Source organism: Heliangelus exortis, chromosome 1, assembly GCF_036169615.1.
Source record: "Heliangelus exortis chromosome 1, bHelExo1.hap1, whole genome shotgun sequence".
In the NCBI taxonomy this organism is placed as follows: Eukaryota; Metazoa; Chordata; class Aves; order Apodiformes; family Trochilidae; genus Heliangelus; species Heliangelus exortis.
The window spans coordinates 26,235,058-26,262,335 of record NC_092422.1 but is presented as its reverse complement, the minus strand read 5'-3'; the positions used below and the strand labels follow the sequence as shown (position 1 = coordinate 26,262,335).

Genomic DNA, 27,278 nt, shown 5'->3' with positions numbered 1-27,278 from the left:
CCGGGGTCTGCACCAGAGCCGGCAGCCGGCCCAGCGCGGCGGCTGAGCCTCGGGCGCGTACGGCAAAGGACGCCGCCGTGTCCCTTCCCTCGGCGGGCTGCGGTGCCGCGTCCCTCCCGGCCGCCTCTCTCCCACGGGGCTCGGCTTGCCCCGCCGGCGGGCGGGAAGGCGTGTGAGGGCGGTGCGGCCCCGGCGGGGCAGGGCAGGGCAGGGCTGGGCCGGGCTGGGCTGGGCTGGGCAGGGCCTCGCTGCGCCTCGCCGCCAGGGGCGCGGGCTCCCCTCGCACGGCGCCCGCCGCCGCTCCGCGCCCCGCTGACAGCCGCCCTGACAGCCGCACCGCGCCGCGCCGCGCCGCCATTTAACCCTCCCACCGCCGCCGGCCGGGCCGGGCCGGGCGATGCTGCCGCCGGAGGCTGAGTGAACGCCAGCCCGCCCGGCGCTGTTTCCTACACGGGAAGGATCACGCTTCGTTGCTGCGCACCCGTCCCGCCAGCGGCGCCGGTGCGGCGGCCACTCCGGCCACGCAGCATAGAGGTGAGCGCGGAGCGGGCGGAGGGGGAACGGCGTCCCTTGCCCCGTCGCCCGGACGGAGCTGCTCCCGGGCCTCGCTGAGGCGCCGTCCGCGGGGCGCGGGTGGGTTCCTCGGGGCGACGGCTGCCGCAACCCGCCTGGCCTCGCCGCCGGTGCCGTGGGGTCGGTGCCGTGGGGCAACCGCAGGCTCGGGGCGGGCTGGGTGGCGTCTGGCGGCACCGACTCCCGGGCAGCCCGCGGGTCGCCTGCGAGGGGTTCGAGCAGGAAGCCCGGGCTGCGTTTGCCGTGAAGGTCGGTTATTCAGGTTTTTAAAAATACACCCGTGTGACTTTGGGTTCTGGTTTTGTGCCCGGATTTTCTCTGTGATCGCCTCTAACCCTTAAGGCAGGGACCGTCCCGCCTGGGAGCTCTGGTGTTTTGGCACTGCCGAAGTGCGGCTAGCACTGACACAACCAGTAATTGTCATGGGTTTGTCACTCCGAGACCGTGACAAGTAAGATTAATTTTAGCGGGTTTCAGTATGTTTAGTGGTTTCTACTTTATATCAGTCGCCGGACCGGGCGAAACCATGTGGGTATACGACAGAATCCGTGTAAAGCATAGGAGGCTGCTTCCCAGTTCTTCTTCATGCTGATACTTTGTGATGTTTCAGACCTGCTTCTCAAACATATTTCTGATTATTTCAGCTGTGCAATATGTGCTCCCCCATACAATCGTCTTTAAAGCTCATTGAAAGAGGAATTCCAGAAACAGTCGTCAATATATTATATATATATATATATATATATATATATATATATATATGTATAATGTAGAGAGGAAAGGAAATAATAAGAAAGGATGATGGCATTCTGTCCCTTATGCCATAAGGGGTGACCAAATGCATTGCATTCTTTGCATTCATTATTTATTATTGCTTGGACACCTGCCCAGATCTCCTTATGCTTAATAAACTTATTTTCACTGTACATTTTGCAAAGTAAACTCATCCATATATTCAGGTTATTGTAGCCCTTAGGTTTCAAAGGACGGATGTTGCTGGCCAGCTAGCTCTTGAATTACTGAGCTGATATCAAAAGGAGCTGAAAAATCCCAGGATTTTGTGAGATCAGACCCCAAATGTTGATCAAAATAAGCTTTACCAGCTAATTAATGTGGTGTGGTTGTTTTTTTTTTTCTTGCACACAGAGAATCTGGTGCTGTCAGTTTCAGCCTAGAGAATATAGATGCATAATTTTAATAAAGCTATTATCTGATAACAATGTAAAATTGTCTGATGTGTAAATAAGAATGAAAGATGCCTTTGAGGATGTCAGCTCTAACCCCCTGCTGTGGCAGGCATCACATATACACTTTTCTTGTTAAACTCAATCTCTCCAGAGAAGTAGCATATTTTTGGCCCTGACCACTCTGACTGGTCAGCAGTGATTAGATTTTGATAAAATGTGATGCATGCCTGAGGTGCTCCCTATTTAATGTTGAAGGGGAAGGATTATGTGGGAAGTTCTGAAATTCCCAGCAGGTGGTAACACTTCAATAGCTGCCTAATCCCATACTGCAATAAGCAAATGCTGGTCGAAAATAATTAATCTCTTTCCTGCCTTTCAGATAAAATGTCTTAAAATTGTGGAAATATTGCAGATACACAATTCTTTTTGCTGTTCATGCTGCTTGGTATCCCTCAAGTGAAATGTAAGAGCAAGATTTAAGGACTTTCAGGCTTTTCCATCTCTAGCCTATTTTACTGTCAGCGTCTCAATGCATAACTAGAATTGTGCAAATTTGGAATTGCATATACGACTGAAAATGTTTACTAATTGACAGCTGTTAAAGAAATCGAATTTATCTACCTTTTTGGGTTTTGGGGTTTTTTTTGTTTTTTGTTTGTTTCTTTGTTTGTTTTTTTCTTTGTTTTACATCCTGGTAATATTTTCCTCTTTTAAATTCCAGTAGCTAATTTTCTTTTTCTGCCATTCCAGGACCTGACAGGTTCTCTGGGCCCATTGGGGTGGCTGGGGTAGATGCTTAGGGCAGTGCTCAGGGGCAGGTGGGCTGGCTCCAAAGAGGATCAGTCCACAGCCTGAATCCCCTAATTCTTCCCTGAGCCCTTCTCCTGTGTTGTTCTCATGTGTCCCCTGAGTCAGGAGTGTTCCTGTGCCGTGGCTGGGTCCACCTTTCCCTGGAGCTGTGGGGTCTGGGGAACAAGGAGGGAGCAGGGATCTGCCTGGAGAAGAGTGAGGTCAAGCCTCTTCCTGATTCCTGAGGGAAGATTCAGTGAGGGCAAGGGAAGGTTCTGCCCTTACAGGAGATTTGCAAAAGAGAGGTGTGGAAGGGGATGGGGGAATGATGGAAATGATGGAAAGGAAATGGGGGATGAAATACAGAATCCATCAGTGGCAGGCACTCCCCTTCGTGTGAATGAGGCTCCAGAGTGCAGGGGTTTGGAGTGCTGTGATTTTGTGTTCTCATTTAACTCAGTGGAATAGCTGAATAATTCCTGATTGTCCTTTCTTAACTGCAGGGTTCATTTGCCTCTCCTCTCCCTTATGCTGGGGAGTAGCTGCTGAATGCTGTGCTGTTGCAGCTGATGAAGCTAGTAACTGGTTAGTTGTGCCAAGCCAGCAGGTGACAGCACTTGGAAGAGCTGGCTGGTTTGTGAAATGTCATGTCTGTTCTGTGGCCATTGGTACTGCTGCAAAAATGCTGGGATTAATAGATTCAGATGGCTTGTGGTTTGTTGCAGTTTTTGTTTGGTTTGCCTGGTTTGTTTTGTAAAACTGAACTGATCACATAATGTTTTATGATAGTAATGACATACAGAAATAGGGATATTATTTGAATAGATGAACATATGTAACTTTGATACTATCTCTATAATTTTTTCTGTTACTTATTTGTGAAAAATATTGTATATAAAATTGTAAATTCCTTCTTTGGTTCTTGAATGGTTCCCAACACTTCAGTAGTGCCTCTAAAGCCTTGCAGCTCATGGTGGGGTTATTCTCAGAATACCTGGACCACACAGTGAGGTTTTATTTCCAGTGGACAGCCATGACACAGGAAAACTAAGTGATGTGACCAAGACCACATAGGAAATGTGTTGCAGCTTAGGGGCCTGAAGTTTTCCTGTGTCATTTATGTTACACAGAAACCTCTTGGTCTTCATTTCCAAGGCCCTTTATGGTTTACCCCCTCCTCATCTGTCATTTCCAGTTCCTTTTGGAGGGGAAGTCTTCCACCTCCAACCAGCCCATTGCACTGTCTCTTGGAAGAAGAAAGCCTCTTGTTATGTTGCTTGTGCTTCTGCTGAGTCTCACACAATGGAGCCTCAGTCCATTCTTGTCCATGAGAGCAATACATTAAAAAGCCAGTTATTCAAAGGCTGATAGCCTTCTCTGTTTGATAATTCTTCATCTCATTAAGTTAATGAACTTGAGACAGGAGATCTGAACAGAGTAGAAACCATTTAAGATGAACTGTCTGCCTTGAAAAGCAAAATTTTGTCTGAGTATGAAAAGTGGAGCAGGAGTCAAAAATATGGGGATTTTTGAAGAAGACCTAATAAAGAGAAGAAGTCTAGAAAGAAGTTGGCTTAGGGAAGACTAACAATAGGACAAGGGGCAATGGTTATACACTGGAGCTTAGCTGTTCCATATATATATTAGGAAGATTTTTTTCACTGTGAGGGTGACAGAGCACTGGCACAGGCTGCCCAGGCAGGTTGTGGAGTTTCCTTCCCTGGAGACATTCAAACCCTACCTGGACGTGTTCCTGTGTGACCTGCTGGAGGTGACCCTGCTCTGGCAGGGGGGTTGGACTCAATGATCTTTTGAGGTCCCTTCCAACCCCTAACTTTCTATGATTCTATGATGACTGAGAGGAGAGGGGAGAAGGCTGAACTGAACTTACAGGTCATTTTGAGGCCTGTCCAAAATTGAGGCAAGACAGGAGAGGAATCTGAGGAAGGGGAGAGGGACAAACCTGTTGGGAAAGGGAGGAGAAGGATTGGGGGGGGAGCGTGCAATATTACACCAGAAATGTGGCAGCAATTCTTGCATTCAAAGTTGCTGATTGAATTGAGCTACTGAAGGTGCAAAAACTCGAGGGGGTCTTGGTGGAGCCACTTTAATGGGAGCTTTGTTCTGAGGTAGGGCTGTATTGCAGGGGTAGCTTAGAGCAGCTGCACTCGGGTGTAAGGGCTCCTGCAGTGATACAGTGACGGCAGAAGCTGGGAGGGTGAAGTAGCCCCGGGCTAGGCTTCCAGAAGTACCTGATCTCACTAGCTGGAAGTTAGTTTTGGTACCGTTTCAAATACTCAAGTTCTAGCCTGGGTGTTGCCCATGCTGCATGCTGTAGTTTTTTCCCAAGCGAGCCAAGATAACACTGAGGGAAGGGTGAGAGGGAAGGAGGTTTTGGTCTGACAGACGATCACCAGTGTGATTGAACCACCCAGGAGCCCTGAGCTCCATCAGTCGGCTTGTTCAGAAAGAGTCTCTGTCCTGAAAAGTCTGTTCTATAAACACCAAGCATGAGAGATGGGGTGGGAAAGAGAGGAGCAGATTAATGCTGCAGTTTGCTGACATTGTGTGCCTGGTGATGGCAGCAACAGGAACAGAAGTTGGGTCTCCTGTGCCTCCCGCTGGCACCCTGTCTCCTGCACCACACTGCTTCTGCCTCCATCAGCTGGCTGGCACAAATTAAGATGCAAGGTGGCTGTTTTGACTGTGACTGTTCTCCATGTAGGCATTTTTCTTTCTTCTGGAGGATTTATTCTCCCTTCCATAGCTTCGTTTCCTCTCTGCAGTGTGTCACTCATTAGACTGAGATTAGAATCATTTAAATTTCACCTGTCAGTGTGTGACTCTCTGAAAGAAGTATTTGTAAAAGCCATTTGAAAAATACACAGCTAGGAAGGCTAAAAATGGGAAGGACCCATTAAATCATCCAGCACAATCACAGTTGTGACCCACAAAGCATTTCTTCCCTTCTTTATTTCAGAGGATTTTACAGCAACACCACTTAAATTCTTCTGTTTTCCTCAAGCAGTTATGCTACAGGCCAAAGCATCTATTGCAATTTTTTTTTTTTTTTTTTTTTTTTTTTAAATCAAACCTGCTTTTTCTTCCTTGCAGCCCTCTGGCTCACTGTTTCAGCTGACCAATTAATGATCTACAGTGATCCATGGAAAGAATGACATCCCCACGGTGATGCCATGCCTGCTGCTGGCAGCTGGGATCGGTAACGCAGCGGCCGCCCGGGGCAGCAGCCTGGCTCCCCACCACCCTCTGCTAGCATCCCACCCCTGTCTGGAGGCATAAGGTTTGTCTTCCTGTAATTTACAGCATATCAAGCAAAATTGTGGGTGGTGGCAGTATCACTGTCCCTATCTAATTCTTTCTGGAGCCTTGCCAAGTCTGTGGGCAGGATGATGATTATTCCCTTCAGACATGTACAGCTATTATTGTAATGGGCTTTGACTGAGCAAAGCCATGATGTTAGTCTTTTCTTAGAAATTATCCTCTCCAGCCACTTGGCACAGAGAACAGTTTAAAAAGCTTTCAAGTAACATGACTGCTGTCTCTTAGTTCAAGTCTAGCAATGTAATTGTTGAAATATCTCATTTGTCATTCCTAAAGACGTACCTGATCTTTGCGGTGCCTTTATCTTTATGCTCTGCAGTTTTGTTTGTTCCTCACTTATGCCTGCTCCAGTGCCAGATTTCTCTCATAAAATTAGGTTGTAAACTTCGTGGAACAAGAACTTTCTTGCATGTTTGTATGATGATGAGCCCAGTTATGCTGACTTGCTGATGCTCCCATGCAGTACAAAATTCTTATGAATTCTTATATTTTGAGAATGGTTCCCTTGAGCTAGATCTTCTCTTTTCAGATTTCCCCCCACCTCTATTTCTGGAGCAAACTGTTGGTTTTGTGGATATCATTGTGCTTCCAGTATTTCCAAGACTCATAAACACTAGTTGGAAGCTCTTGGACATAAAATTGTGAAACTTACCTAAAAGAACTCTTTTTTCTTTGTTTGTTTGCTTAACCAAGTCTGCCAAAAATGTAAACTTAAGAAATGGTGTAAAAAAAATTATAGTTAGCACTTTCTCCATCTGATCAATCTGAATGACATAAAGGGTTTATAAACCCTGTTTATAAATCGACTAAGATAACTGAATATGTTACTGGACCTGAACAGCATGGTGGCTTGAGGACTAAAATGATAGTTTTCTACTGAATCTCTTTCATGCTTGCAAGCAGTTGATGTTAAGTAGCACCTCTCCTATGCAGACAGGCTGAGAGAGTTGTGGTTGTTCAGCATGGAGAAGAGAAGGCTCTGGAGAGACCTTGTAGCAGCCTTTCTGCACCTGAGGGGGGTTCAGGAAAGCTGGGGAAGGACTTTTCTCAGGGGCATGTAGTGATAGATTGAGGGGGAACTGTTTAAAACTAGAAGAGGGTGGATTCATATTAGACATTAGATGAAATTCTTTACTCTGAGGATGGTGAGACACTGGAACAAGTTGCCCAGAGAAGCTGATCTTTTTACTTAATAGTGGGATGTCTTCTTTTCTGTATTTTATGAAACAATCAACACAGCTGTAATTTTTTAATTTTCAGGTGTTCTTGGAAAAAAAGTGCCTGCAGTTCAGAGCTGAAGAAGGACATGAGGAGTAAAAGGACCTGGGATCTCACTGGTCAGAATGAAACAGATGTTGAAAGATTTTTCAAATCTGTTGTTAGTAGTGCTCTGTGACTATGGTGAGTATCAGAGCTACGGAGGGAAAACTGAGATGTGTAGTTGTACCGTGGTCTTGGATGGTGGTGAAAGTAAGTCTGAAATTCATTTAACTCAAGAAATGAGGCAAAATAATTGCAATATCCACTAGTTCTTGGTGAGCCAGTCCTGTAGGCATTTACAATTAGCTGACTTGGAGGTAAAAGCTGTTATTCCTGAACCTTATAGAGCATGGCACAGTAATTACAAGGTGCAGTTGAAGAGCTAAAGCTCTCCTGCAGACTTGAGGTGCATCATATTTTGCCTTATTTCCTGTGAAGGTGTAGTCCATAATTCAGAAAATTGCTTCCAAACAGTCCTGCATATACTTTGAATATCACATGTATACATAGGTTTTAGGTAACTATTTCACTCATGTACTCCTATGCTTCACACCAGGACCATTTTTAAGTACACTCTGGAAAATATCTGTAATGCTAAAAAAAGCTTTAACATACAACAAAACAGTAGTCCCTTTTCTTAGTTTTTCTGGTGTGTTTGTATTTTCTAGCTCTGTGCTACTGGTGGCTGACAAGCCAACAGCACAACCCAAGTTGGCTTAAGCACAATTAAAAATAAATACATATCAGAATAGCACTTTCAAATAATTCTTCTTGCTCTTGAGTGAAAGCAAGGATTTATCTTTTGGTCTTGCTAAAAATGAGTTCTTGCAAAGACTTCAGCAGGTTGTTGGCACCACAGCTGGGTTCCATTCAATGAGAGACCATTGTAAGGACAACCAAAAATATGCAGATGCATTGAAAGCTGTCCAAACAACTGGGACCAGGTTTTAGCACATGACACAGTCATGTGTGCACAGTAGGCTGGAAGGCAGGTGAAGGAGCTTGCAGTGGAAGATGGCTAGCAGTGAGCAAGAAGGGTGGGAACATGCTGGAGTTAATGTCAGGTCCAAGAACAGGAGAAGGCAGAAGAGCTGTAAGGCAGCGAGATGAGGGCAGGAGTTTGAGGAACTGTGTTAACAGTAATGGAGTTAGGATAGTACCCAGGAGATGTTGACAGCAGGTGATGGTAGGAATGGGACTGAAAAAAAATACGGGCAGGCACAGATGACAGAATCAGAACGTGAAGAGCAAAGAGGATGTGTTGCTAGGACATTTTTCACAGGCATTCAGAGTGTTGCCTACTCTGAGAGTCTGAGTTCACATCAGGTTAGCTGGGGTACCATGCACTCGCCACAGCTGGGGTTGATGGGATCCTGCTTTGGATGTCTGAAGGACCACTGTAATTTAAAATCAGGTCCTGGGTTTCTTAGGGCATTCACAAATAGTTGATAGTTGACAGTTTTCACCATCGTGTCTATGCCTTGGGTCCTGACTCACTGAACAAGAACAGTGATATCCTCTCATTTTTCACAGAGCATAAACTCGTTAATATTTTTAATGCAGTAATATACTAGGATAAGAGCACAATAGAAGTATCCATGGGGAAAATTAATAATTCTGTGTTATCAGGATGGATTTTGGATGGTGAGTCAATGCTACATGGGACCACCCATGGAAGAAAGAGAACAAAAGAGCCCTCTGATAACGAGCACCACCCATCTGCCAAAAGAAGCAGTGTTTTCTGGAAATGCAAATAAAGACTGAGTTATAGTACATATACATAAGAGTATGTGCATGATTTATATGCATAAGTCTGTGTGTGCCACCTTCATTTGGACTTTATGGATGTTGTTGAAGCTAGGTATTTTCAGGACATGTTACAGCCAATGGAGAGTAATGGGCTCGTCTTGTGTACCTCACTCTGGTGCAAATGTCTGTAGCTGGTCAGATTAATTTTTTCCTCAAAATTTCCCCTGCTGACAAGGAAGTGGAGCCAAGGTGACTAACTCAAATTGAAGCTTAGAGTGGTAGGCGTCTAATATTATATGTGAGATGAGTCCTGCTACTCCTGACTGTTGAGTGCTTGCTTTGGCAGTTACAGTGTTTTTCCAGCAAAGCTTTCTTTAAGGTAATCTTAAGACATGTGTAACAGATTTAACAAGTGAAAGTATTGTTAGTTGATACTACTTATGAAAGGATTGCTTTTACTGAAGTCTTACACTTCCGTAGCAGCTTCCATCCAAGACTCAGAAGCCATTTCCCAGACAATAATTAAGTAAAGATGTCTCACAGCATATTCTTTACCTGGAATAGATGTACAGGTTCCCGTTTTCCAGATAACCTTGCTATGTCTGAAATCCTTAAGTTTCAAGCAGGATAAAAAAGCTACTGAGCTGAGAATGGGAACGTGATCTTCCCAATCCATTGCTTCAGATATCATCTATCCCCACTAGTTCGAGCACGTTTCAGGATAATTTGGCAACTTGCACAAACATGGTCATGCAAGAAGTGCATTTAAAAAGACTTCGCCATTTATAATGAAGTGATGTCATTTAGACATGTTGCACCACATTTGAGACAAGAAAAGTGCTGCAGTCACCATCCACTGTTATTTTCAGCTCTTTCACTCAAGTGTCTCTGTGATGCAAATGAGCAAAATGAAAGATTCATAAGACAGAGCAAGAGAAGAGGCTTCAAAAAGCATCATGCAGACTTCCTATTTTATTTAATTTGAGGGACATTTTTCATGTTTCTATATTAAGAAACTGCTGTCCATTTTTTATGAAATTGTGGCTAAAGTAAATGGAGCAACAGCTGGCCACTGCCAAGTGGACTTTAAGAATCTGCAAGTGAAAGAAGGTGAGAAGTCTGAGAATCTGTCCTGACAAATACAGTTTTCTCTGCATCTTTTGGGTTGCTGGATTTTTGGTTTTTTAAATGTTGTTTTTAGCCTTCCTGAACATGTTACTGCAGTGGACTTTGAGCTGCTCCAGACCACATCTCTGCACAAAGAAAAGGTGGTGAGCTTTGATGAGGTGGTGAGCGTTTTTTTTCAGGGTTTGTTTTTTTTTTTGGTGTGTGTGTGTGTACAGATTCATTTTAAAGTTTGAGAGCATTTCTTAAATATCCAGTTAATAACTCTTTGTTTTCTTCCATAAAGTGGATAAACAATCAGTTGTCTCTTTGTTTCCTAATACTGTTGCATAACATTTCCTTTCAGTTCTTGGCAAAGTGGAGTATCTCCTGTTGGAGCGTCCAGGTCATGTAGCCTTCAGCAATGACACAGTATCTGTGGAATATCAGTACTATAGTGGTGGTAATGTGACAGCAGAGCATCTATCCATCCTATTGCTGGATGCCAGCACCAATGAGATAATTGCAAGAAAACAGCTTCCAGCAAATCAATCCCAAGGGAAGATGGAGTTTGAGTGCTTCCATTTCAGGAGTGCGGGGGAGTTCTTGTTCAGCATGGCCTCTCCCAGTGATAACAGCAGTGATGCCCAGGGGAGCAGAGGCAGCATGTCCATTCTCCATGTGGAATGGCCTGTGTTTCACATTGATTTGAACAGGAGTTCAGAGGTGCTTGGGAGCTCCCTTCAGGTTGGACTTTTTACAAATGAGCAGTTGTGTGCCGTAAACGAGACGGTGATTTCACTGGATGTGATATTCACCAGCACCCTCTATGAGTTTGGAAGACTAAGCTCGGATGAGACTTTGGGCATTAGAACTAGCAAAGGAATCCCACTTTCCAGGTCCCAGTGGGTAGAGTTTGATTGCCCACCTGTTGGTCAAGAAATATACATCACCGTGTTACTGAAATCCCTAGAAACACATTCCATTATTGCCTCCATAGGACCCATTGATCTTCTCCACAAATTTGGCTACAGACTGGTTGTGGCACCAGAAGAAACATGCAAAACTTTGGTTCAGGTCTCTGTAGTCTCTCCACCGTGCACTTCTGTCAGTGGAAAAGTTGTCGTCTATAAAGAAGCTCTCAAGCACCTGAGTCAGAGAACAACTTGGCTGTATGAAAACACCCTTCAACCAGGAGAAAACAGGACAGAATTTAACTGCACTTTGTTTGATGTGGGGAAGAACAAATACTGCTTTGACCTCTTTAATTTCTCAAACCGAAGCTATTTCCCAACAAGAGTTAAGGAGTGTGTGATGATCCAGAGGAATATGGGTTTGTACTGATGTTTGCTCTCTTTTAGCCAAAGTCAGAACTCTTTCCAGCCAACAAGGGTAATGATAAATGGGTTTGATTGTGGTGTCCTCTATTGAATAGCTACTTTTTGGGTCTCCTACACAAGACAAAATGGTTGTAATGTCCTATGCAGCTGGGAACAAGATGGAGTAGACTGTTAGGCAGAGGCATACACAAGGACATTTGGTAGCATATGCTACTGTGGTAGCTTAAAACTGCACCAAGTATCTATCTAGAATGAGTAAAACTCAAATGTGGCCTTCTCAGTGATGTAAGAAGCTGCTGCAGTAGATCTGGCCCATTAGAAATACAAAAATTAGGATTAGGTTTACCCACATCTAAGTGTCTAAAAGCCCAGGGTCCAACATTAAGTAGCTGTCTAGTTTTTTAGTCGAGAGACATCACATGATGGTAGTTCATGGATATAGAAGATAAATGAGCTGAATCCTCACTGGAATGTCTTTTTCTGTATCCCACTTGCTGCAGGAGTTGAGTCCTATGTGTTAGATACACAAATTTTGGAGAGATGAATAAGGACTTGGCCATAGACATAGACACTGTCATGCCATTTGGACAGCATGCAGGTTTTTCAGTCAGCCTTTCAAGACATGTGCCTGCTGCTTAAGAAAGACCCACAAAGCCACTAGCAGATCATGGGCCGTATTCATATAACTACACTTTCCCTTCCAGAAAGTATTAGAATCATACAGAGTGCCAAGCAGGAACAGACTGTGGTCCATATAGTCCTTTGCACCATGACCGGGCACGGTTTGGGAGAGTGTTGGTGGACTTAAGCCAAAACCATGTCCACGAGTATGAATGATCATAGAATCATAGAATTGGCTGGGTTGGAAGGGACCTCAGAGATCATCAAGTCCAACCCTTGATCCACTCCCACTGCAGTTACCAGACCATGGCACTGAGTGCCACATCCAGTCTCTTTTTAAATATCTCCAGGGATGGAGAATCCACCACTTCCCGGGGCAGCCCATTCCAATGTCTGATCACCCTCTCAGTAAAGAAATTCTTTCTAATGTCCAACCTAAACCTCCCCTGGCACAACTTGAGACCGTGCCCTCTTGTCTTGCTGAGAGTTGCCTGGGAAAAGAGACCAACCCCCCCCTGGCTACCCCCTCCTTTCAGGGAGTTGTAGAGAGTGATGAGGTCTCCCCTGAGCCTCCTCTTCTCCAGGCTGAACAGCCCCAGCTCCCTCAGCCTCTCCTCATAGGATCATGGTTAAGGAGAGGCCACTTCTAAGTATGATGGCAAGGTAGAGGCTGAGCATATTCCTCAGCCCTGTTGAGGAAGTATCTATACATTCTATTTATATCTGTAAATCTTATGCAGATGTTGCTTTGGAGGTGGCAGTCCACAGTTTAGCAGAGTCTGCAAATCACAGCAGCATGGCAGGGGAGCCAGTGAGCCAAATGTCCTTCTCATCCTTCAGTTGTGGAAGGCGACTACAGTGAAGGACTGTAGGTGCATAAGGAGGTTACATTTTAGCTTGTGTTGTCTACACCCTGGAGTGGAAAAGTAAATGGTCTCATTTGGAGCAGGCTTGTGTCCATGCATAACAGATTAGTCTTTGCTATGTAAGCACTTTGAAGAGTTTGGGTTGAAAGGTTTGAAATGTCCACCATTTTCTACACCTCCTCACCTCAGTCTCCCTGAAATGGAAGAGCCAAAAAAGGGTGATTGCACTTCATGGGTTGGTCTCTTGGCAGGGTCACCAGAAGACCAGAGGTGCAGGACATGCTCCATAGATGCAGCCTACCTTAATTGGGTTCCCAGTGTCATGTGATCTTACTTTGTACTATTTCATAAATTTGAAAACCGTTAGCTTTCTAATTAACACTCTACTAAAAACAACCTCTGTTTTCACCATATGCCAAACTTGGTACAGAGTTCTTCTCTTCATCTTTACTTTCCATCTGCATTCTCTGTTGGCACTCTGTCTCTTCCTTTGGCACAAAAATGTCTGTATCAAAATGAAAGCATGCTATTTCTTATTAATGGAGATAATTCTCAAGGAAAAAGGAAGGGCATTCTAATTCTTTCTCTGTGTTTGGGTGGCATGTTACAACGATGTGATCTGGATAATTGCCCTGACAGATGAACACCTCGGATATCGCGTAGAGATGTTTCTGTTTGGCTCTTTTAATTGATGAAATCCACCTTAAGCAATGACTCCCTGCAATCTGCCTTGTTTCCTTGGGTTCCCCTGTAGCACTGTGCTTACTACTACAGTCGAAAAAATCAGGCTATGCCTGTGAAGAACAGAGTGAAGTCAATAGCTGCCAAGTCAGAAGTGTCAAATGTATAAAGCCGATGAAAGCGAAACCTCACCTCGTAGCCGTAAATAAAACGTCAACCTGAGCTTAATTAGAGTGCAGCACATTTGACTTCATGCCTGTTATCTCTGAGACTTCAAAGCCTGCAGGCAGCTTTTGAAAGGAGTGGGGTGTTCTGGGAGGGGTGCAGCAGCCTGAAGCCACGACTGGCGGAATGAACCTGTGCTGCTTGCGATGGCCATCCTGGCTCTTTTTGGAAAACCTCTCCTGGGCTCAGGAGTGTCTCTCACCCTACTTCAGGGCACTGTGCATAGACCCCCTTCCCTGTTCATCTAAAATGTGTGGCTGCTGCACCACAGTCACCTCTCCACACATCATCTGCTTGGGACTTCTGAACTCACTCAGTTTTAGGCAAGGAGAGGTGATAAATCCTCTAGTCTGGGCTCCTGCACATCATGGGCCATCATTTTTCATCCAGTCCCACTGGTGTGTGCATTTGACTGCTACTTATCTTCCAGAGCTCTTCCAGTCTTTCACAAACAGAGAGCCTTCTAGTTATTTCTCTCAATACTCTACTCTGTTGTTTGGTTTTTATTTGTTTTTTTGTTTGGTTTTGGGGTTTTTTTTGTTGGTTTTGGAGGTTTTTTGTTGGTTTTGTTGGTTTTTTTTAAGGGAAACTGTGTGTTACATAACTAAAGCTCATCTAGCTTCATCCTCCAGTGACTGGCTCTTACTCTGCTGCTCTCTGCTAGAGAAGGCATCTGTTTCCTATCCACTGCCTTCCCCCTGCAAAGGCATTTGCACATCCAGATCCTTTCAGTCCTTCCAGATAATCTCAGTGTTCTTTTTAATAAACTGGAAAAATCAAGTCTTTTGTTGGAAGATATTTTATTCAGGATTTGATTAATTGTCTGTCTCTTTTTTTCTCAATTTCCATTTTTTTTTTTTTTTTAAATGGTCCTTTTATTTGATGATGGGGTTATAAGCTTTGGGTGCTGTGTTCTGATGTCCTCCTCACTGATGCCCCTTGAGCAGCTACTTAATGCTCCCCTGCTTTATTTGCCCCCAATTGCATAAGCTAATTTTGCTATAAGTTTTACCCTGTAAGCTCCTCTTGACGTGTCTTTGCATATAACCTTTCAAGTCATAGAAAGACCTACCTGTAAATACAATTTTTATACCTTCTTCCTATATTTTACAGTTTTCTGATTTACAATCTATTTTGAGTTATCCTAACTTAGCAAGTAACCTGTGTTGCTTCATACAACTGCAGTATCTACTGATGTCAATACAGGAGTGACATATTTTCTCAGTAATGGTTTTATATTTATTTTCTTGTCAACTTGGCAAGCCTTGTACAGCACTGAGCCTTATACTGATCCCTTTGGAATCTCTCCAAATGCATTCCTACTTGGTGATGGTTTTCTGTTGACAGTTGCATATCAAATCTGTCATTCAGCCAGTTCTTACCTCATTAAACATATTCTTTATTATTATGAAGCAGAGATACCGTCTTGTAAAAGATCAAAGCTCCTAAATCATTAAAATTATCTTCATCCAAACCACAGAGGATGAGATAAAAGATTATTTTCATAAAATCATAGAATCATTAGGGTTGGAAAAGACCTCTAAGATCATCAAGTCCAACCACTAACCTAACACCACCATGCCAACTAAGCCATGTCCTGAAGTGCTATAGCCACACGTTTTTTGAACACCTTCAGGGATGGTGACTCTACCACTTCCCTGGGCAGCTGTTATTAGTGTTTGACAACTCTTTCAGTTAAGAAATTTTTCATGATACTCAGTCTGAACCCCTCCTGGAGCCACTTGAGGCCATTTCCTCTTGTCCTATCACCATTACATGGGAGAAGAGGCTGATCCCCACCTCACCACAGACTCCTTTCAGGTAGTTGTAGAGAGCAATAAGGGTTCCCTTCAGCCTGGTCTTCTTCAAATTAAACAGTCCCAATTCCCTCAGCCTCTCCTCAGAAAACAAGTGTTCCAGACCCTTCACCATCTTAGTTGCTCTTCTCTGGACATGCTCCAGCAACACAATGTCCTTTTTGTAGTGAGGGACTGATCTCTGTTTTGCCACACCTATTATCCATAGGTCAGGCATCAGTTTTGTTCCTGACCCTTTATCAATCCTGCTGTTTCCTTCTCATCCCAGCCAGGTTTAGTCCAGCTTGTGGAATAGGAATCTGGCTTGTTTCTGGAGCAGGGAAGAGGAGGCTTCTGGTGGCTCTGGGGGAGCCAGGACAGCAGCTCTTCCAGCCCAGGCCATCAGCTTCAGAATGAGTGTCACAAAAAAGTTTGTACTGTCTAAGAGTGTGATTATATCTGTTAAGGGTGAGGAATAGGTCTATTAGCTGTGAGCCAGCTCTTGTGCAGCTCTCTGTAGACTCCAGCTGGAGACCCTGAGGAAAAAAAGCAGTGAGATGTGAGTCACTGCATTCATCTCAGTGGGGTGTTAACTGTTTCACACAGGTGACTTAGAGAGTCGTGCAGCTATTTTTTCCCCTGTGTTGGATGGGATTATTTGAATGTCAGGTAGGAAACATGGTTAGATCATTTTACCCAGCCACAGATGCATTGCAGGCTCATTCTTTTCAATCCTTTATCCCGTGCTTTGTTCATCTGGGATTTAAGAGTCCCCAGCAGTGAGACTTCTGCACTCCTTAGAAGGATGTTCCGTGTCCTAGTCTGTGTCCCACATGTAACTTTCAGGAAGAAACTGATACAATGAATCAGTAATGCTATAATATAGCAATGGGGATATTTTCTTCATATTTCCGGTGTTAATTAACTCTCTGTTACAGTTCTTAGTTACATTTGGGAGACTCAGTGTGACTCCCAGTGAAATCTCTGGCACTTGCTGACAGCAGAGATGAGTTTTATTCATCAGAGTTGCTGACTGTCAAAAAAAAAAAAAAGCTATTGGGAGGTCTGCAGAGCATAAGAAGTGCAACTGTTGCCAGCAAAGGGAAAGAGGAATTTAAGGCAAAACCCTCTGAAAGGAAAAAGGGTCAGTAAAGGAGAAAAGTAAGATGAGTATCTAGGGATCAGGCAGGTATATACAACTTCCATCAAATTCTTGCTCCATGAATAAGGCTCTGAATCAGAACTGCCTATCTGTAGGAAAATCTAGGAACCAGTTAGCTCTGTTGCCTGAATCTATACCTGGCTTTCATTTATTTAGAAACATGCAGGGGATCTGGGTATGCCAGGGCTGCTGTGCCCCATGCACATCTCCTGTGTCAGTGAATGCTTCATCTCCACACCCCCGGCATTTTAGGAATAAATTGGGTGTTACAGACTCAGCAGGATAACTCCTAGCTTCTGAAAAAAATAATTTAGGCTATGTTGCTGCAATCCTTAATGATACCTGTTTGTTGGGAAAAGGCTGTAATTTGCCCAGGCAGAGTCTAGGTGAGGTTTCTTTAAAAGGATCTTCATGCTTTCATTGTCTGAATTAGTAACCTGTTGGAGCACGCCACCATTTCAGTGCACCCAGGCATCATTTCCATGGAAACAGAAACATGGAACAGGTGAGAAGGGTGTTTTCCCAGGTCTTATATACACCAATACCAATACCATGTGTGTACACCCAACTTCAGGACCTAAAAACTGATCTTAACTTCCACGAATCACCCTGCAGTTCCCCAGACCAGCACAGGCATTTACCTGAGCCTTTAAATAACCAGTGAATTTGTCCCATATCACTGGTCTTGTTGAAGTGTTTAGGACAATCAGGCTGGAAGGATGACTGCACCATCAGATAGCACTGCATGCTCAAAGTCTTAGGAACACAGAAGTTTTGAGGGGAGATATTTATGCAAAGCAACAATTAACACAGTTAATTGCATTTATCTTTCATGTTGGCAGATCTGCCAGCTGTCAGCTATTTCAAACTAACCCATCAGTCAGATGTCTTCACGTTGATAATTGATTCCTCCATTGTGTGTGAAAAAAATTCACACTTATTAGAACTAGTTTGCAGTGAATACCTTTTGTTTTTTCCCCTGGTGCTGTGGAGCCATTTTGTCTTAAATGGAGGTTAATAATTTCTTTTCCTTGGGGCAGAATAAACTACGCTTCATTTTCTTATACATTCTGTTAATTGCAGGAGGTTGCAGAGCATGTTGCAGGAGTTTAAATGTCTAGTCTTTCATGGGAACTGGAACATTTCCTGTTCTCCTGCTGCTTCTTGTATTCTTAGCCCCAAAGCTATGGATGCCAAGTGTTTTTGCTAAGGAACTCAGTACCTTCAGCTGAAGCTTAAGTCGGTGAAAAGTGCCCTGGAGCACTGGGCACATCGTAGGTTTGATGCCAAAGTCAGGAAACTACTCATCCTAAATGTTCTTGTGTGTTGAAGTCCACAGACATCAATGTGGAGGATGCTTCGTGCCTTCTGCTATCACCAGTGTTAACTCTGGAGGCAACCAGAACTTTTCTGGGTCTGGCTCTATATCTGAATGTAATTAATAGAAGTTTAATTGGAAGTCCCTGGAAGTTATGGCAGGGACTCACCAAGCTGCATACATGAAGTAGTCCACAAGGAGGTGGTGATTAGTAGCCCACCTCTCTCTGCCAGTTATGGGGGACACTGCTAGGGACTTAAATGATAATGATATAAAGAAAGGTGTCCTGAGTTCTCCATGTACTGTGATATCATGAAGTCTTTTGGAGGAGGGATCAGTGAGGCCGTGACAGACTATTGATTATGGCTGTTTTTCTTGCTGCCCTCACTAAAAGCTTTTATTGCAAGCTGATGTGTTTTTTCAGTTGTCCAAGGTCTGTACTCTTGAGGGTTTCCTTAACCATAAGTTAACAAACTTTCCCTATTCCTCCCTCTGTAGCATCCTCTGACTCTTTCCTCCTGAGACCACACACCATCCAGTCTTACTCCATTTCACACTTTACTGGGAACTGGTGTGGCTGTAAACTAAAGGAGGAGATGGAAAGCTCAGCCTGGCTCTGGGCTCTTCTCCCCTGCTGTAGCAGCTCTGAAGACAGAGGGGTGAAAGCAGAGAGGTGCACAAAGAGCAGAAAGTGAAAAGCAGCCTGGGATTATGAATATCACAGTATTATGGTAGAGTCAGTGGCAAACGGCCAGGGAGGTCACTTTGTGTAGTGTGGGCTTAAAACTGCAGCACCACTGAGGTATCTCACCATCTCTACTCTGCATTAGGAGAGGCAGACATACTCAAGCATGCTGCACACAGATGTGTGTGTGCAACACACACACTTTGCAGCCCTGGCTGACAGCACAAGTGTGAGCTCAGCCTCCCCAGGCCTCATCCTGGAGCTTCTGCAGGTGAGTTCCTGCAGGCAGGAGAGCAGCCCCGCAAGTTCCGTTCCCCTGCTCACATTAACATCATTCATGATGGTGTGCCCACAAAAATCTGTAGGACAGGGCCCAAAGCAGTTAAAATTTCATGTTTATTAAAACACAGCTGTATTTATTTTTGTTCAAGGCTTTCAGAAATAATAACACACTGTGAACAATACAGCAACCAATCTAACATGAAATCATCAAGCCAGTTCCAGTCACACAACACTTTCTTGTCCTTTAACATCGTAAATTGTTCACTGATCAGGAGCCTGGTGCTATGCTAGCAGCAAAGCAATGGTGTGAGAAAATTAAAGATTCTGACCTGTGTTAGCAGTAAGAGCACCCTAAATTATTTGAAGGAACAAACTTTAGCAAATATAATCTACAGTTTGTGTTTTAGCTGGTATTCCACTTTATCTGTGAGCAGTGAAATGGAATAAGGGGTCTACTATTTTTTTTTTCTGGCACATTTCAAAGACAGGTCAGAGTCAGCTGACCCATAGGAGGGTCCACAGAATATCTGTTCCTTAAAGGTTGCACCTGGAATTGTGCATTGGTTTGGTATTTAAAGCTGTGGTCCTGCATTTGTGTCACAGCTGTTGGACATGGGCAGGAATGGTCCCTTTCTCTCTCTCTGGCTTCTCATTACTGTAAAGTTTGAGTATTGAATGCTTGATGAGGATGTTACCTGAGAAAAAGCAGGATTTCATTACATATTAAAAATGATAATATTTGAGGTAGCATTAGAACCTGAGTCTGCCTCCACTTAAAATAAATGAACCTGCAGAATTTCATCTTGGGTTAACTGTCTGACCATAAGCAATAAAAAAATAGGGATCTGTAAGCTGTCAAATGAATGATTCAATAACACGTTTGTGTGCTGAGAAGATAATAAAGAGAAAACCCAATATTACCATTTCATTAGGCCTTGTGGGCTTATCCTTCTTTCACAATCATAAATCAGGAGTAACTACCCTTAAGTCAATGAAGGCAGCCTGCTGTAAAAGCACTATTTGTCAGGCAGGAATTGGATTAATATATAAATTAAGAACCCATTCCAAAGATTTGTGGATTCATTTCCATTTGCTGTTGTTCCAGGCAGGGCCTGGCAGCCTCAGTTGACTGACCTGTGCCACTGGCTGGCACTGGACTGGAAAAAGTTAAAAAAAACCAAATATGGGAACATTGCCTCAGGCTTTAATGGGAACAGAAGCAGGTCCTTGGAAGTGTCATGCTCTTTTGGTGTTGCCATTTGCATAATTTGGTAATTTATTGCTGGTTTTCTTAAGAAGAAGGCGTTTTCTTAAGAAGAAGAGGTTTTCTTAAGAGAAGACATATGATTGTGTCTTTAAAGGTAAAGAGTCAGGTGCATTCCTCATTGCTGTGAGTTTGTGTGTTTGCAGAAACGTGGAGCCCGTGGCAGCCCTGGAGCCTCTGCAGTGTCACCTGTGGGGATGGTGTCCGGGAGCGCTTCCGAGAGTGCCTCACCTCCTCTCCTGCAAACCCAGGCTGTGCCGGATCGCCGAGGGAGACTTCCTTGTGTTCTCTGGAGGAGTGTTTGTGTACGTAGCTCTGCTGTCCTCACCCCTGGGGTCTCATGCCTGCCCAGGCAGAAGCAAAGACCTCTTCGTGGAAGGGCTTTGAAAAATGGAAGCATCCGATCTCTCCTTTGGTCATACTGCTTTTGGAGGGGTGTCACATTCCTGAGGTTGAGGGAGTAGGGTGGGAGCCTCCACACGTTTGTGGGACAGCTGGAGTTAGGGCTCCAAGGCTTAAGAAGCTTTCTGCATGCTATGAGTGCCATGGAAAGGGTTTAGAATCTCCAGCATGGCCAGGGTCTGGGGAAGGGTTGGAGGGGAGATCTCAGGGCAGTGAGACATGTTCAGTACTGGAGGTCAAAGACTCCAGGCAATGGAAACCTATGAAAAAGTGGAAAGTGTGGGCTTCCTATTCTGGGAGTGTTTTCAGGTGGCTGTGCCAGGTCTTCCCTGCTCCATCCTGCCACTGCCACTGCTGTTGGCCAGTGACAGGATAGGCTGTCTATCTGGTGACAAGTGGGTGTGGATACAGGAGACCTGAGCCTTCTGAAAGGTGAGAGGGGGTTGCAGCAACCACCTGGCCCCTGCTGAGGTTGAATGGGACAGATGTTTAGGGGCCCAACTTCAAGCTTGCTTTAGGGCTAGCTGTCTTTTTACACCAAACTCTGTCAGGCAGTGATGCCACGAGCAAAAACCAGTGAGGTAGTTGGTGTTTTCCTGCAGCTAGTCCTGAGCTGTGCTATTCTGTGCCTGCTGTTTCCTGCTGGAGTTGTTTTTCCATAAGCATGGTGTGTGGTTTGGCTCCTCACTGGCTGGTTTCACCCCAGTCCTCTGGAGCTCAGGGAGCAGTCCCAGTGCACAGAGCTCCCTAGAGTGGGGTCTGTGTGCTTGGAGCATTGCTGGGCATGTGGTTTGGGTGTGCACCTTGCTTTACAGGCACAGAAGTGACAGGCCCCTCTGGTGCTTCTCAGGGGTGTCACTCTTTCTGTACAGATGTGCAGCTGTATAAGGATCACAATCATAGAATCATAGAATCATAGAATTGTCTGGGTTGGAAGGGACCTCAGAGATCATCAAGTCCAACCCTTGATCCACTACCGCTGCAGTTACCAGCCCATGGCACTGAGTGCCACATCCAGTCTCTTTTTAAATATCTCCAGGGATGGAGAATCCACCACTTCCCTGGGCAGCCCATTCCAATGTCTGATCACCCTCTTGGTAAAGAAATTCTTTCTAATGTCCAACCTAAACCTCCCCTGGCACAACTTGAGACCGTGCCCTCTTGTCTTGCTGAGAGTTGCCTGGGAAAAGAGCCCAACCCCCCCCTGGCTACCCCCTCCTTTCAGGGAGTTGTAGAGAGTGATGAGGTCTCCCCTGAGCCTCCTCTTCTCCAGGCTGAACACCCCCAGCTCCCTCAGCCTCTCCTCATAGGATCTGTGCTGGAGTCCCTTCACCAGCCTAGTTGCCCTCCTTTGGACCTGCTCCAGGACCTTGATATCATGGTTTCCAGAGAGGTCACCTGTCCTGTACACACCAGTGTGTGTAGTTTGACAGCACTCAGAAAGTCTGAACCGTCATCAAATTGCAGAAAAGTCTCTGACTTAATAAGAGGGTTTATAGATGCACCCAGATGCCCAGGAGGCCTGCATCTTCATCTCTTGCCTTGGGATCATCAAACTGCCTTACGTCTCTGTGTGCTTGGTTTTTAATCCTTCTTCTCCCACCTCAGGCAGTTTCCTTTACAGAATCACCTACATGTTTTCTTCTCATTGAATCTTGGGTTTCTCGAGAAGTGACTTTGTGATCTTACAGTGCTCATCTGCCACCTGATCTCAGGCTGGGAGTGTCATACCTCACAGCCTCCAGCTGCCCACACCTTTCTGAAAGCAGGGAAACTTTTTCAGCATAACGATGTTGCAGTCATTAGTCCAGCAGATGGAGCAAATGGCTGAATACATGAAACCAGCACAGTCTAGAGGCAGAGGTAGATGGGATGGAGAGAAGCAAACCTAAGTGGCTTAAGCCTTGTTTCACACCTCGGTGTTTGCTGGCTGTTGGCTTTCTACTCCAAACGATACAACCAGAGTGTGCATTCCAGATAGAAAACAGTGTTTAGAAAAAAGTTGTAAGAAGGATGAGCAATGAATTGATTGTTCTGCTGTGGCAGTCCTGAACAGGGCAAATGCTGGTCCTGCCTTGTCCCCTGGCATCAGTGTGCTCAGTTCCTACCCAGGCCCCCAGAATGGCAGTTCTCTGTACTCCAGGCACAATGGCATTAGGTTGGATGCAAGATTTAGGGATCCTCCAAAAAAGATTCAGCAAGTCTTGGTCTTTATGCTGATGTGAGCTCTCAGAGTGCTACGAAGCTCAAAGTTAATCCCATGGCAGGATATTTCACCAGTCTTGGGGCTCTTAGGTAGCCCTCAGTCAAAGAAATGGGTCACCCAGCACCCTTCAAGTTTGTTATTGTAGCGGCATGGGACCTTCTGGCCTGTGTTCATTAGTGTGTTTGCATGTCCTGCATACCTAAGAGCTGTGCTACCAGCTCACTGTTGAATGGGTGTTGTGGATTCTGGGAAGTACATGGTGTCTGCTTCTTGTTATTCTGCAGATGCTGGACAGTCACTGTGCTGCAGGCAGGAGCACCTGGCAAATTATGCAGAAGGCTCTCCATCATCCTGATGGAAGGCTCTGGGTTCTGGATAAAACTAGAGACTGGGAGAAGGTTGTTAAATGGTTCTGTTCAAGCTAACAGATTCAGGGCCAGCTCTTTTCAGCCACAACGGAGCAGCCTGTTCATCCAATAGCATTTTCATGGCCTTCTGAAGCTAATATTTCACCACCAGGAGTTGGGAAGTGAGGGTTATGTGACACTAACTTTAGCTGCTGGACCAACTCATCCGTCAACTGTGCTGTATTCTGCTGCCACTGAAGTGCTGGAGGCCTTGACCAAAAAAAGAATTATTAATCTCTCATTGATCCAGCTGTCTGTAAAGTGGTGCAATGTGCAGGTGAGAGGTTTAGATAGGGCTGTTGAAAGCTCTGAGAAGTTTACAGCATAGGTTTGCAGGGTATTCTTTGCCATTTCAAGGCTCATCTTCAGACTATGACAGAAGAGTGTCAATACCAGAATGCCAGGAGCACCAGAGCAATGGCTCCAAGTTAGGAGCCTGCTGTAGAGGGGAAGGTTTTGTCCTCTGGGGTTTTGTTGATGGGCAGTGGTGGAAGAAGAACCCACAGACTGCTTAGAAAAATCACACTTCCCCTGCTAGTGCTGCCTCTCTGTTCTTCAAACTCACTGCAGTTCTTACACCTACTTAAGGTATCCTAAAATACTTTTAAAGTGATACCTGAAGTACTGGCCTGGACTGGGTTATTTTTTACTCCTTTTGTGGCATTCTTCATCAGGGAATCTTAATGTTCTTTACAAAGGAGGGCAAATATCTCATTTTACATGTATCTAGGAGTCCCTTATGAAAATGGCCAAGCAGGCAAAAGTAATGGTTACACTGAAAAGGTCTACGGGAGCCTTGGTTTAAAGTAAGTAGATCTGTTCCTGCCAGTTTGAAGTGGTCAGTAGCAAGTCCTCTAGAGTAACTTTAAAAGCAGGTAACTTCTTGTACTGTATCCATTGGTTATTTTTAACTTGTAGCAAAGTATCCATCCTGAAGAACCGCAGTGCTGGTGACAGTGCAGCTCTGACAGACGTGTGTGCTCTTTGTTACAGCTCCCAAGCCTCCCACCCCACCTTCTGTCCAGCCAGGAGAGGACCAGAAAGCAAATAATATAGTCACCATCACAGGTATCTCCCTCTGCTTATTCATCATCTTTGCCACCGTTCTCATCACCCTCTGGAGGAAGCTCTGCAGAACTCAGAAGTGCAGCACCGCCGTCCGCCGAAACTCCGTCCATTCCCCCGGATTCCGGAAAAACTCTGACGAAGAGAACATTTGCCAAGGCACCCAGCAGAGGGACAGCTTTGCAGAAGGAGGGGATGCCCCTGTTAACATTCCTCTTACCTACAGGAGAAGCCTCCAGTTTGCCCAAGAAGACGATGCCTCTGGAAGTGAGAACTTTCAGCCAAATGCCCAAAAAATAATCCCTCCGATTTTCAGCTACCGCCTGGCACAGCAGCAGCTGAAAGAGATGAAGAAGAAAGGGCTGACTGAGACCACCAAGGTGTACCATGTATCTCAGAATCCCCTCACGGACACGGTCCTTGGTGCCACCACGATGCTTCCCCTGAGTGGGGAAAACCAAGAGGAGGCAACCGCAAACAAATTTAGGATCAAATCTCCATTTCTGGACCAGCCAGCCAGTCAGCCCAAATTCCCAGGGGAAAGCTGTCACCCTAGGCTGGATTTTCCATTCTCACAGCTCAATCCTGCAACGAGCCCTACCCAGACCTTGGTAAGAAGAGGTCATTTCAAGCACCAGGATAACAGAGGGGACTTGTCTGAGAAGGGCTGTCACAGAAACCCACAGTTTAGAAGAACGGCCAGTTTCCATGAAACTAAAAAGGCCAGGCCTTTCAGAGAGAGAAGCATGTCCACCCTTACCCCCCGACAAACTCCTCTCTACAACTCCAGGACCAGGACGTGGGACCACGGTTTGGAGGACAGGTTGCGGCCCAAATCCAGAAGTGCCAATCCGACGTGTGAGAAGCTGGATCAGGCCCACAGCACCGTGCCAGGGGCTGAACCACAGGGCCATGGCACAAAGAGCCACCACAGGGCAGGTCCCCTGGTGAAGAAGCTGGACCTGATCACTGACCGCCAGCCTGCAGGCCAGGAAAAGACAGCTGATAGCCGAAGTAAGAGGGGCCCTTCACCCAACCCCAGGGGGGTGTGGCGGAAGGAACTGGGATCAGGTGGCAAAGATAATTCCCAGAGAGGCCTCAGTGTGAGTCCTGCCCAGTACCGCAGGGACAAGTGCCAGAGCTTCCCCTTGGACCCCGAGTTTGCATTTTATGATAATACTACTTTTGGCTTAACAGAGGCAGAGCAGCAGATGATCGACCTCCCCGGATACTTTGGCTCAAATGAAGAGGATGATACAAGTACTTTAAGCATTGAGAAGCTGGTGATCTAAGTGACTTGTTGCAGCCCTGCAGGAGGGGCATGTGCTGGAGAGGATCTGTTGGCTTCTGGTGTCAGAAGCAGTGGGAATCACATTGCCTCTTCATGGAGCAGCAGTGGGAATTGCATTGCCTCTTCATGGAGCAGGAGGGAGTAATGCCCCAAGTCTGGCTTGTGAGAACACATTCCTTTCTACTGACTGGAAAGTGCTTCCATATCATTATGTATTTCTATGTATATGTGTAAAATACACACAAAAATACCCTGGGAAAGGGCATGTCAGCGAAGGCATGATAGATTTTATTGCATAAAGCAGTCAAATTTTGTGCATAAATCGTAAATAACGAATGCCACTGATTTAGCCTTTCTCACCTTGTGGACCGTGTACAAGTAGATTATAATGTCCTAAAGCATCTGTTGTCCACTATCCTCAGCCATCTGTCCTAACTATTGAATTATTTCCCATTTAGAAAACACAAACCTCAAGCTGTGAGCAGTTTTCACTGGACTTTTGGTAGTTGTTATTAAACTGTGTTAATTAATTGTATTTGCTCAAATAAGTCATGTGATGGTGTTCTTTTAGCTGGTTGCATGAAAATACAAACCACTGGTGCTGAACACCACATTTTTTTTAATTTAAATTTGAGGGGGCATTTTTCATCATTGACAACTTTAATATTTTCTTTCTGCTAACATTTATACCAAGAAAACAGCAATGTACAAAAATTGCAGGAAATTAGTAGAAAAGGGCATGCTACTGGGAAGGCAAAGAAAATGAATTATTACATTTTAGCCCTGACAAAAATGTTAGAGCAGCGTTTAAGTACCTGTAAAAGGCCATGAGAGAACTGTTAAATCATTTGTCCTTTCCATAATTGTCTTTGCCTGTATTCAGCTTTTTTTAATGTAAATAATCCGACAATAATACTACTACAGCAATCATAGAATAAACTTTGAACAAAACCAGCAAGCAACAAATGTATTTGATGAATACCTGTTTTGAAAACAAAAATTAAAAGTAAAATGGCTTGACAACATCTGGTGATTCCTGAAGAATCTTATGGCACAGTACAAGAGTTATTTTGTTTTGGGTTTTTTTGGCACTTTAAAACCAGAGAACAAAAACTGGTGATTACACACTACTGCAGGTATTCAGAGCTGGGCTGAAACCCCAGTTGACAAGAGAGACAGAGCTTGGGCCAACGAGAATGACTCAGAGACTTTGCTTGGGTTTGTCAGGGTGTCTCTTAAGGAGGTTTGCAAAGGCTGGGGCACTGCTATTGGAAGGCAACCAGAACAGAGGAGATGCTGCCTGTGGACAATGGAGGGAAAAAAGAGAGATTTGGGCAGAGACTATCAGTCTTAAAACAATTCTCCTATAAGAACCTCACCCCTGCATGCCTTGTAACCCCCGTTGTGGGTGTGAAGGAGGAATGAGCATGTGCTCAGTTTCCTGGCAGTAAGCTGCTATCTTTTCTCAGCTGGTTTTCTGAGTGGGTAGATTTCCCAATATCAGGTTTTTTTCTTTTTTTTTTTTTTTTTCCTCCGAGCAAACAACAGTTTTACAGGGGGAGCAGCATCCCCGTGCATTAACCAGCTACCAGTGGTAGCCCACAACAGCATCCAAAGCATGCACAGGTAACCTGGCAGGCGTTTGCCAGAGGGGTTGCTGTGG

General features: G+C 45.0%; 1 protein-coding gene across 2 annotated transcripts; it reads left to right on the top strand.

Moving 5' to 3' along the window:
* The first annotated feature begins 567 nt into the window (after positions 1-567).
* On the top strand, positions 568-26,978 carry THSD1 (thrombospondin type 1 domain containing 1). Of its 2 annotated transcripts, none has more exons than XM_071738363.1 (5): positions 568-822; positions 7,152-7,292; positions 10,372-11,337; positions 20,391-20,549; positions 24,253-26,978. In XM_071738363.1, the coding sequence occupies exons 2-5, from the start codon at positions 7,235-7,237 to the stop codon at positions 25,614-25,616; spliced, it is 2,547 nt and encodes an 848-aa protein (XP_071594464.1). In that variant the 5' UTR covers positions 568-822; positions 7,152-7,234; the 3' UTR covers positions 25,617-26,978. The 2 variants fall into 2 exon arrangements, with proteins under 2 accessions (XP_071594464.1, XP_071594454.1); XM_071738353.1 differs by lacking the exon at positions 568-822 and adding an exon at positions 5,659-5,850.
* Positions 26,979-27,278: the final 300 nt, after the last annotated feature.

Coding starts and splice junctions, on each gene's coding strand:
- THSD1 (XM_071738363.1), top strand. CDS start 7,235: ATGAAACAGATGTTGAAAGATTTTTCAAATCTGTTGTTAGTAGTGCTC. Junction 11,338..20,390: donor GATGATCCAGAGGAATATGG/GTTTGTACTGAT, acceptor GTGTGTTTGCAG/AAACGTGGAGCCCGTGGCAG. Junction 20,550..24,252: donor TTCTCTGGAGGAGTGTTTGT/GTACGTAGCTCT, acceptor TCTTTGTTACAG/CTCCCAAGCCTCCCACCCCA.